Genomic DNA, 12,594 nt, shown 5'->3' on the forward strand with positions numbered 1-12,594 from the left:
AAGAATTAAACCATTAAAAGTTACTATAACCAAGCATTCTAGTTTTCATGTTGATAAGTGTGCTCAAAAGTAATATCTGTTATTTAAACAGAAATATATATATGCCCATCTGCCTACATAAATACATATATACACACACATTTGTTCACACGTATCCATAATAAAAAAGATGATTTATTCTCTATATATCATCTTGAAACAACATTCTATGTTCTAAAACTTTTAATAATGAACCTGACTTCATATTCTTTCTGTATAAAAACTAAAATTGACTAATTATATCACATCCACACACAAAAAGGATACGGTAGCAAAGTGCCACACTTTGCTGACATCTTTACCCATTGGTTCTGCAACAAATAGATAAAATATTATACATTTTCTATTTTACACATATACAAACAAGACAGAAAATTCCCCTATTTGTTTCATTCATTAGCATACCATTGTGGCAAAAGATCCATAAAAATTTCATCTCGTTGCTCATTAACTTTTAAAATGTATGTAAAACAGGATGGAACATCAAAACTTTAAAATAAACCAATCATATCTGAAGCAGAAAAATAAAAGACTTGGGCCTAAACAGTCACAAACAAAAACACATATTAAGATTATATAATGGGAAAAACAAAAACAAAATTGAAGCTCAAAGAAACCACAACAGGCTATCGCTAAATAAAACAGCAGAAAATCTACATTCAAGAACATGAGGTACTTTCTTAATCATTTTAGAATGGCATGTTTGTTGTATTTGAGAAATGTTACTGGAATCAAAATTTAAAGATATCCTACAAGAGCACTCACACAAGACTCATTATCACCAGAAGGTAGTGTGGCTTTAAAATTAAAGTTTGATTAGTTTTATTTAAAAAATATAAAACAACTTACAGTTACAACAGGCTTCTCAAAAAGTTCCTGTGCTTCACTAACATCAGGGCTGTCAGCATTGTCAGCAATGACATGGGTGACCATGTCAGACAAATAATTGATTAACTTTGCACCCCCATCAAGAAGCAACTTTTTTACCTAAAATTAGAGAAGTAATGCATTAATACAGCTTGTACCTTTTTAATGTCAATAAAAATAGTAATCAATGAATAAATGTGTTTAAACACAATACAATACAATTTAAGTCATAAATCTACAAACTGGCAAATAACGTCAAACTGAAAAACTGAATACTGGGCCAATTACACTGGCAAGAAATACAGAACAGAATGATGAACAAGCCACTCATCAAGATTATACCATAATCCATCCAGACAAGGTATTATTAAAAAAAATTAACAAAACCATAAAAGTGATCTAATTCTATTAATGGACGAACACATATTATCAGCCAAGTATTCTTTCCATTCATAAAAAAAATAAAATGTGTTTTTGAAACATTAATCCCAAATTTCACCATATTAATAGCAAACAGAATGTCTTGTCCTATGAAATTTAACTAAAACATTAATCCCAAATTTCACTAAAAGAATGAAGAATAAAATGTTTTGTCATGTGTAATGCAACTAAAATATGATTATTGAAGGCCGTACTTTTATTTAAAACCTTTATATAATACTACAGCTACAACTTGTAATAAAGACACTTTGAGATAGTGAAGTCGATAATGAGAAAAACTTCACATAACCAAGGTGGTTGCGAGATGTCATATGGAAAGTTTATACATGTTTTTCCTTTTAGTTTAATGTATTTCAGTTTAGAATGTCTACTTTAATTCAATTTATGTTCAGGTTTGCATTGTTGTTTATACAATCTTTCACATGCACATAACTTGAAACAAGCACAGATAAATCTTAATGAGAAACAACGGCACCACCAAGGCAACAAAGCACATTTGTTGCCTGTTTAAGAATACTGTTATTCTATCTTCAGCAAGTAGATCTAAAAGACACAAATAAGTTGAACTTAAGTAACAAATTTCACATTACTAGATCTACTAACTTCTTTAATAAAAATTCTGACACTAAAATACATGATAAATGTTTTGCTTTTCAGGTTAAAATCACATTTAAATTATATACGTTCACAAGGTAAAAAGTTAATTGTATATTAGTTGAGTAACTTTTAAAAGTTCCAAACTCCTCATTTATAATTTTAAACTTTGGAAATAATAATTATTTTCACAACAGAAATTAAAAGTTTATTCCATACCTAATGCTTTAGATGATACTAATTTTGTTGTAATTAAGGACAAAACTAATATTATACAACATAACGGCTATTAGCTCACAATCTACTTACTTTATCATGGTCTTCTATATCATCAACGATATAAAATTTAACATCCTTAAAAAGATCTGGTTTGATTTCCATATTATACATGATAATCTTTGAACATCAGCTTCAGTTTCTGCACACAAAAAAAAACAATCATAAAAAGAAGTTACTGAATATATTACTTCATCAAGTAATAAATTCTTACAATTTACTTTCCACACATGAAAACAATTAGTGGGGACTTCATGTGTTTTCCAAAGAACACTTACCAGTTTACCAGAATTTTATTATAGGTCTTCTTTAACATTGAAAAGATGAGCTATATAGTTTTGACCAAAGCCATATTTTTTAAGATATTGTTTTTGTGAACACATAAAAATATAGATACATGTTGATCACATTGGTGGGAAAAATATACGTTTTTATAGGTCATTTTCACACACACACACACTAAAAAAGATCATTTCCAAAATACAGGCTTTACTATGTTTTTATAGGTTTACTTGAATAATTCTTGTATATTCCAAGCCCTGAATTGTCAATAAACAGCAAGACCTTATAAATTAGAAACCTGGTTTGTCCTTCTAGAGCCAACAACCTAAAAAGCTATTAACCTGCACTGCAAGCTTACCAAGTGCAAAAAAAAGTGGAAACTAAACTTCACTATTTTAATGCAATTCAGAAAGTTTCAATATCAAAACTTAAAGATGGCATATTTTATTCAACAGATAGCAAAAGTTTTCATTAGACCTTGAAAATGTGATCAATACACTGTTACAACATAGATACCCGAAATGTCTGCCCAATCACAAGACAGTTTATTAAACACATCTGCCTCTTTTCTTCTCACCGAGAAAAAGAAAATATACTTCTAACATGTCTCAGTAAATTAATTAGTGTTTATTGAGGTACAGATTTTTTTCAGGAGGGAGAAAGGTAGAAAAAGGTTCATGCTTCAGTTAGGACTGTAATTGTTATGTATTCCAAATCTTCACTTTCAAAAAACACAGCTTTCTTATTCGAGACTCCTGTGTTAAATTGTAGCAATTACAATATCTCACCAAATGATTTGATAGAACCACAGCTTGTTTTCAGTGAAATAGAGTATTTTAGAGATCAAGGTTGGGCGTAAGAAAAGAAGTTTCTGTATTAGTTTGAAATAGAATGGTGGTACAAAATGAGTCAAATAGCCCCTTAGTAATGGAATGAAATTAATCTTGATGTCAGTTATTTCCTGAGAAACATATCTATACAACAAGTCTATCTTTACAAAATATAACTACCAACAATAATTTTTTTGTAGCTGCTGAAAGAACTCACCCATAACATGCTGTGTTTATCTATTAAAACTACAAAAATATTATATTGATTACCATATATATTGTGTAACATGATAATTAATTGAATTTGACTGTTGCACTCAGAGGTGTAACTATGGTTTCAAAAGTGGACAGTGTATCTAGGGGGTATGCATGAGGGCATTTCATTTTTAAAAAGGGCATTCCACCCTTAAAAAAGTTTGGGGGACTGTCACCCTCTTATGCCTATGGTTACATTTTCCATAAAGAGTAATTTTCATAACACTGGAAACGATTTAATTTTCATTAAATGAAATGTTGTAAGCTGAATTTGCGTTTTCAGATGTAACACATTTTTAAACTTAATAAGCATTTCAATAATAAATATGTGTGCATACATGGTTTAATAAATACATATATAAATAAAAGAAACACTATCAACAAAATATTTATGTCTGTAATGAGTTAACATCCCATTATAAAGTATGGTTTAATTTGTCAAAATACACAAAGGGACAAGATCCAAAGATACCGCTAAAACAAAAAAATTTAAGAAAAACCAGAAATCTCGCATGTTTTGTACTTTTCATTATAACTACCCAGTTACTGAAATAAAATATTCTATCATATTCATAAGAGTTTAATGTTCTTGTCACAATAAAACATATAATTTTTAACTCTGTTTATGATACTAGGAAAACATCAAGAATAAATCAAACCTAATAACCCAAGAACCTTTATAAAGTACATTTAGACCCTTCTTCATTCCCACAGAAGAAAGTTATATTATTACATCAGTCACCAGTTTCTAGAACCTTGATTCATTACTCTGTACTATTATTATTATTAACCCTTAAGTGCTCGCTAGTTCAAACCACTGCAAGGAGGGAAGAGTAAATTAGAAAAAAACTTCATAAACAAAACATTTAATTCTTCATTTCTTCCAATTAAATTCACCAAAGGAAACAAGGTGCTACTATAGCTTGCAAAGATATTTACACTAAATAATTTGTATCTATCCACATTTTTGTTCAGCAAATAATAATAATTTAATAAGTTGTGTTCCAAAAGAGTACCTTAAATTTAGGTTATAATTGTACTAGTTTTCATTGTTGTAATTTACTTCATTCTGATTATATTTGCCCCCAAAACTTTATGTAATGGTATTTTGTACTTTATCAGCTTAAAAGCATTATTTATGATAAATGGTGCCAACTGCAAATAAGCGAAAGTTAAAATGGTGATGATGATAGTATCTGTGTAGACAGCACTATGTAGTGTAAATATCTTTGTAGACCGCACACTATAGTAGCACCGGGAAAAATGTCAGACAACAAATTGGGAGCCATTATTACTCGGCTGAGATCCACATGGACCACACAAGAGTACTTAAGGGAATCAAAATGTGTTTCAAAAAATAAAAGCATTATTTGTTGAATTATGTGTCCATTTCTGGACAAAATTCTCACCATCAAGGAAAATACAAGACAGTGAAAACTTAAAATTTGAACTAATTGTCAGTGCATGTACTTTTTAAAAATTGTGTATTTTGTGATGCAATGCTATTTGGTAGTAAAAGTAAAAAAAACAAAAACAAATAGATGCAATTCATTATATTAATGACATTAAAATAACACAGAATCAAGTAAAAACTAAGTTGAACAACCTATATAACAGGGTGATTTGTGAAATCTATTTATTGATTGATCATCAGGCTCATTAATCAATTAGCTCCTGTTCTAATCTCTTTTCTTTGCATTTCATTAAATTTATCTTTTACATGATTTATCAAACATGATACTAAGACAATAACATTGCACTACTTAACATGTACAAGGTACTTCTATGGGAAGGAGAAATACGTGGTCAGTGTTTTGATCAAACAACGTTTAATGAGACTACTTAAGGTCACTTAGCCAAAACATTGACCACACACTTATTTTTATACTATACCAGTTTAATGTTTTTCTTGTTCTTTTACGGCTTTATGAAGCTGTAAATGCATTTGCTTTTATCCCTAAACAAGATATTTACTTCTTCCTTTTTTTTTTGGCTATCATTATGATACTTTTTGTTGTACACTGCTAGTAATATAAAAATTACAGATGTTGATTTTAATACCTTGTTAGTTTTCATCCTATTCTCTCTCTTTATTTTTTATATTTCACAAATAGTCCTGAATTCTATTATTACCAAATATGATTTGTTATTCTTTCTATTGTACTAAAAAATGGTTAAAGTGGCTATAGCTAATTTAATAAGCCTTCTTATAACTTTTTGTTATATATTTTTCATAAAAATGCTTTTCTTTTGAGAAAATATTTAAATTATTAACAATAATAATTAATATGGGTAAGTGTGTTTTATAATTATAAATAGTTTCAAGGTGAGTTTTTAATATGTAATGCAATTGCTTGAGTACAAAAACATAACTAGCTCATTACAAAAACTTGTAATTATTACAATTTACAGAACACCATGGTCTATATATTGTATAATAATAATAAATATCAATTATTATCATATGCATACAGTATAACAAACTGTCATTCGTAGATAGGCCTAAGTCATCTTTATACTCATTTGAAATCCTATCAACACATTTTCTCCGAGTATCATGAAAGTAAGATAAATTTAATTAAAGTTAACATAGTTTTGTTTTTGTACATTCATAACATATAACATTATAATATAATACTATAATAATAAAAAAGCTGTCCTATCTATTACTGTTAGTAATAATAGTAGCCCTCCTCTGAACTCTTTCCAACAATCCAATGTCCTTTTACTTTTTAAAACTGAACACAATACTCCAAATGTGGCTTAACCAATGACCTATATAATTAAATTATATAATATATTTAATTAAAGTTAACATAGTTTTGTTTTATACTTTCATAACATATAACATTATATAATATTAATAAAAGCTGTCCTATCTATTACTATTAATAGAAAAGTAGCCCTCCTCTGAACCCTTTCCAATAATCCAATGTCCTTTTACTTTTTAAGTTTACTAAGTTTTAAAGTCAACGGAGCCCAAGACTGAACACAATACTTCAAATACGGCTTAACCAATGACCAATATAATTAACCACTCGGTATTTCACGTTTTTAGTTTTACATGAGCCCAGAGTGAAAGTTGCACAACCTCTAAATATAACTAACACAATAACAGTAGTAATAATATCAGTAATGTGAGATCAGTTTACATATAGGCAATTTAGGCTTAGTACTACTACTAGTGCTAAACTACTACAAAAACTGATTCGGTACCGATAGCTTCTTGTTCGTGACAAATCCTACTAATGTTTGAAAAAAAAAATATGCAAGGGACATAGTTTAATCCAATTCTTTACTGTACATTATATAAAAAAAATACCTTGAACCAGCCAAAAAATTATCAAATATTTTAGCACTCACCCGGCAGACCCAACTACTACTCATAACCCGCTGAAAATATTTCCCGCGAAATTTACTTCAGCATTCAGTCTCGCAAAGTCTCGTTCTTTCTTGATATTATTATGTGCAACTTTTTATTGTTATTAGAATAACAATCTAATGTTGATATCCTTCAACGTAGTAGTACGTGTTTAAATTTCAGCTTGTAATGCTAGAAAGTTAAGATACATATACGAATAGAGTGGAATAATTTGCAGTTTTTTCTTTTAACTATATTGTTCATCAAAAGTAAGTTACTTAGCTGTTTCTAACAGCACTCTTTGGTTTAATTTATACCAATTGAAGAATAGAAAGTGTTTCCTAACTTTAAGTTAAATTTATGTCATACCTCTTGGTCTCACTCTTAACTTCACTTAAGCCTTAAGGATCAGGTTACAAACTTAGGCATACCAATTACATTTACACTTACAGTAACAAGTGCGTAATAATATATGTATGGATTGCGGACACCAGTTTTGCTACTTCTTTATTTTTACGTTGATTTCAGCTTGAAATGTTCAGAACATAAGAAAAGCAAGTTGATGGAAGGCCAATTGGACAATCCCTGAACCACGGAATTATGCGACCAGAATATCCAAATTAAATATAAACTTTTGCATCCATATAATTATAAGTTATAACTTTAAAAACAAAATCAAAGAACAGTTAAGTCTTCATCTAGGCTTCCATAACTTCAACTTATTACCCTTACGTTTGTGTTACTAACAAGTTAAAGCATACAACTCATGACAATGGTCCTACATTACAGATAACAATACTATTTAAACCAATAGTCAAAGCTTACTTACACACACAGCTCTTCTTTACTCCATAGAAAAGGAGAAAATGCTGGAGGAATAATAGCATTGACTATAGCCTAGGCTACTCATTGACAATAGTAAATGTGTGTGTAGTCCAGATTCAATCCTGAGACAATTGGATTCTGAAGCAATAATTTCATTCCCTTCTTCATTCATTAAGGAATGAGCTTGTGATAAAATGCAAGGTTTTGAAGGGAATATATTTCTTTTCTGTTATTTTGTTCAAACTAATAAAAATGTATCAAAGATTATGGTGTTGTAATTGCATTTACTAATACTCGGGTGGTCAGGCAGTTTTATATTTCTAACTGCATTGTCCTTAATTCTAAAAGCCAAATCTAAAACATTTAACTTTTTGAAGAAGAATCTTTTACCTTATCAATAGGTCGTTGTCCTTTCTTAAGCAAGCAGACCAAAAGTGTAAGCAGTATTCTAATTGAGGTCTGACTACTGATTTTTATATAGAGAAAATTACTTCTTTTTGACATGTAATCAAAATGTCTATAAATACACCCTACAATTCTATTAGCCATACTTATAGCAACAGGGCACTACTTCAGTGGCATGAGTGACTGTTCCACCAGTATGACAAGATCTTTTTCTTTAGTCACTCCATTGAGTTGGTTCTCATCTGTATTATACATATGGTCCAAATTATGATAAGTGCATTACATAGTACTTACCGTAATTAAAGGTCATTTCCCAAATATTGAATCGAGTTATTCTGAAATACCTCAACATCATCAATGCAACTAGAAATACCCAAGAGTTTAATGTCATTGGTGAACTTTACTGATTTATTAATTTTGCTTCTATCAGTAACGTTAATTCAAACAAGAAGAGCAAAGGCCCAAGCGCTAACTGTTAGAGGAATTCCATTTATAACAAGGGTACAATTTGACTGGACATTATAGATAACAACCTTTTACTTTCATCATCAAACACCCTACAAATACAATTAACTAGTCTTTCCCTAACCCCTACCAATGTGATTTTCTTAGCTAACTTTTTGTGTGGCAACTTATAAGAAGATTTTTTGAAAATGTAAGTAGCATCCAAGAAAACTGGTAGTGTAGCCCTTTAAAATGTTACTGTTAAGCCTAATGTTTAAGAACCAATTATATTAGTTTTTTTATCACTTGTTTGTTGTCACACTAAAGTAAATCATAAAACAGGTTAACTACATTGTTTTATTAAATAAATACAACCTAAAAACTAGTTTATTGTCTCTGTGTGTTTTAAGGATTAACTTGTTTACTTGAACTTAGATCCATTAGTTTAAATTCAACCTATAGTTATAGGTAGGTTATAAAATAGATCAGGCTAAATACATTGTATTATTAACATTACATATACATCAAAGACTAGTTATTGTCGCTTCTAATATAGTTCGATTTCTAAGTTTTAAATAATTAAAGATAAACGTTATTACTTTAGTGTGAAGACAAATTAGTGATAAAAAAAATTATATAATTGGTTCTTAAATGTTAGGCTTAACACTAACACTTGCAGGGGTATAACAAAAATTTACCACTCTCTATCCTGGGAATGTCTACAGAACATTTTGATAATATAGTCATCTTGATCTGTCATTCCAGCTTCTGAGTTAGATTAATTTCACTTTCTTAAATATCAAAAACAGGTAGTTAACCACCATTCTGATTGCAAACACAAAATTAAGTTTATATCATGTGATCTACTCTGATGTGAAGCAGTAAGCTTGTTAATTTTGTAATACCTACATGTTTGAGAAGAACTGAACTGTGACTGTATGAATTCTGACAGTATATTTTGTATGATATCTCTAGTTAATTATAATTATAATCTCGTATATATTTGAACTTTACTACAGAAGTTTTTTCAACAAACTGTAGAGTGTCTGTCAATTATAAAACATGAACATGTCCATAAACCAAATTTAGGGTGCATAAAGAAAAACAATTAATGGAAATTTGCATTACTAAACAACTCTACATGCTTTGAAAATTGTCGTAAATAAATTGTTTACGTAATGATAACCAAAAATTGTCACTGCACTATATGCAAACAAAGTTTAGGTGTAGATATGTAATATAAATTTCTGGATTTTGTAAGGGATATTGTGCTTGCTTCCTGTAAAAACGTTATCCTCCCAGTGGTGGGATGGTATGAAGATACTAAACACAAGTTTTGAAGAAACGATCATTTTTGTTGTAGCTTTTTTGGTAAACCAAAAATTTCCATTACCAAGTTTGCAATTATAAATGTTAGGTGTTGCCTTCTCGTGTGTAATGTGACATTTTTGTGTCTAATTCATACATCCTTGCTTTCTGTATTGGTCCATTACTATTTATTTTTATAAATAAATAACTGTAAATCTAAAGTAACATATTACTTTATTCAACTTTTATCTTCTTTGTAGATTATCTTTAAGCTGTCATGCGCATCAAGACTGAGAGAAATCAGCACACTCCACCATCTAGAAGTATTAGCAAGGAATATGACAGCATTGAAATGGATAGGGTAATTACCCAGCAGCATGGTTAACAATTCATATTAATTACTTTCATGAAAAGTTCTAAGTATTTTATTTTGAAAATTTTGGAAAAATTTATAAGCAAAATTAATGTGTAAGTTTTCCAAAAAAAAAACTCTACTACTAACAATTACCTGGACATTTAAAATTTTCAATACAGGTTACAGAGTTGAACAATAATTAGTGTTAAAAAGTTATTAATTAATTCTTACCCTAAAAGTCTGATTTGTAAATTACTTAACAATCCTTGATAATAATTATAATCCACCTGTTTCACACAACAATAGTTGTTGTTCGTGAAAATTTATATGTCTATGTCTGTTAAAACCTAGTCAGCCTGATGAGCCCTGTTATTGGGTGAAAGGCTTCATTGATACTGGATATTGTAGATGTAGTTTGATTGACAAATTTTACTTTGCTTTTACTCATGGGCTCTAAGAATTAATAATATAGTTGCGATTGATAGTAAAGTTAATTCAAATAAATAAATAAGAGTAATAAAAAGTTAACTAATGTTGAGAATTAAAATATAAATAATTTGTGTTGTTCATTTTTACCCTAAATGTCTGATTTCCAAATTTCTTAAATAAAATTAATAACATAGCATCTAGACCGTTTCTATGACGTGTTTGTTTAATCTTATCCAGCCTAATGAGCCCTGCTAGTTCACTGGATATGACACATGCTTTCAATCTTGGGTTCTTGTAATTGTACGTGTGTGCAAAGTTTCATATTCATATAGACAAGAAAAAACAATTACTTTGTTTTGCAGCAGTTTTAAACAAAAAAGGTAATGTATGTTGTATTGACAATATTCTTGTTTCAGTAGTATTCTTAATAAAGGTAAAACTTTAATAACTTTTATAAAGCATTATAGAAAATTTGTGTAGTTTTTTATTATTATTGAAATTAAGAGTTCTCTGCACACAAAGATCATTATTAACATTTTTAATGACTGACGGACATTAAAGGTAATGTTGATCAGATTGTTGAGAAAATAAACTGTTTATTGTGAAGCTGTGACTTGATTTGCTTCTTTTGCTTTTCAGCTATGGCGGCCTGTTTTTGAAAAGGTAAGTTGCTTTATAAACAAGGAATAAACTTGGTAAATAGTTGCCTAATTAAGTTATCTTTTTCAGTAGTTATTATAGAGAACAATTATAACAGCCTAATGTAAGACCTTTGGAATTTCAACTTCCAACCTGAAATACACATTATGTACATATGAACTTAATGGTAGACCCTATGATTTAGGCACAGCCATACAAAATTTTAAACTGTTGACCAAAATGAAGGTCACCAGCCAACAGCACGTGTCATCAGAAATGCTTTATCCAGTTCTCGTTCACTCTGATAATATGTCTACAGCTGAAAGTCTTGAACCTCAGACTCTTCAATCCACAGTCCAAAACATTAACCACTATGCAACACCCAGTGCACAAGACTCTTATTACTTCTTATGTGTTAGATATGAGTTCACTCTGATAATATGTCTACAGCTGAAAGTCTTGAACCTCAGACTCTTCAATCCACAGTCCAAAACATTAACCATTATGCAACACCCAGTGCACAAGACTCTTATTACTTCTTATGTGTTAGATATGAGTTCACTCTGATAATATGTCTACAGCTGAAAGTCTTGAACCTCAGACTCTTCAATCCACAGTCCAAAACAATAACCATTATGCAATACCCAGTGCACAAGACTCTTATTACTTCTTATGTGTTAGATATGAGCCATTGATAAGATGTATAAAAATGTAACACAAGATGAGTCCTTCACAACACAAGATGAGTCCTTCTCAAGCATTTAACCATGTAGTTCACAAGATGAGTCCTTCACAAGCATTTAACCATGTAGTTCACAAGATGAGTCCTTCACAAGCATTTAACCATGTAGTTCACAAGATGAGTCCTTCTCAAGCATTTAACCATGTTGTTTATATGTCCAATTTTCAAAATTATTGGTTGAAATATATGTGCATGCTGATTTAAGAATTTATTCAATAAAATTCAAAAGTATGGGATTTTACTGCAGGTATTTTAAAACCAAAAAATCCATATTGTAGTTCACTTTTGTTTTATATTGTGAAGTACGAAGTTAGTATTATTTCTTCCTTCTAATGCAGGCATCTGTTGGCATATAATAATTAATGTATATTGTCATTACACACGCATAACTTCTATTAATAATAACTTACAAGTTTCCTACTTATCTTCAGTGCAATCGTCTTGTCTAAACTTAAACTACAGTATATGATGCAACTCAACAGTCACATGATGTTGGATGTAC

The 12,594-nt window shown here is 29.8% G+C and overlaps 2 protein-coding genes across 2 annotated transcripts in view; one reads left to right on the top strand and one right to left on the bottom strand.

Moving 5' to 3' along the window:
- The window catches only part of LOC106466978 (PAX-interacting protein 1-like), a 36,526-nt gene extending 29,518 nt beyond the window's left edge, over window positions 1-7,008 (bottom strand). The window contains exons 1-4 of the mRNA XM_022395064.1: window positions 6,948-7,008; window positions 2,251-2,359; window positions 889-1,026; window positions 307-350 (exon numbers count right to left, since the gene is read on the bottom strand). Coding sequence (XP_022250772.1) covers window positions 307-350; window positions 889-1,026; window positions 2,251-2,331 — 263 coding nt within the window. The 5' untranslated portion in view covers window positions 2,332-2,359; window positions 6,948-7,008. The remainder of the gene's footprint in view (window positions 1-306; window positions 351-888; window positions 1,027-2,250; window positions 2,360-6,947) is intronic.
- Window positions 7,009-7,103: 95 nt separating this feature from the next.
- LOC106466981 (rhomboid-related protein 2-like) overlaps window positions 7,104-12,594 on the top strand; it is a 36,722-nt gene continuing 31,231 nt past the window's right edge. Inside the window, exons 1-3 of the mRNA XM_013927293.2 lie at window positions 7,104-7,214; window positions 10,188-10,288; window positions 11,351-11,374. Coding sequence (XP_013782747.2) covers window positions 10,205-10,288; window positions 11,351-11,374 — 108 coding nt within the window. The 5' untranslated portion in view covers window positions 7,104-7,214; window positions 10,188-10,204. The remainder of the gene's footprint in view (window positions 7,215-10,187; window positions 10,289-11,350; window positions 11,375-12,594) is intronic.

The sequence above is a fragment of the Limulus polyphemus genome, unplaced genomic scaffold (assembly GCF_000517525.1).
Source record: "Limulus polyphemus unplaced genomic scaffold, Limulus_polyphemus-2.1.2 Scaffold2447, whole genome shotgun sequence".
Classification (NCBI taxonomy): Eukaryota; Metazoa; Arthropoda; class Merostomata; order Xiphosura; family Limulidae; genus Limulus; species Limulus polyphemus.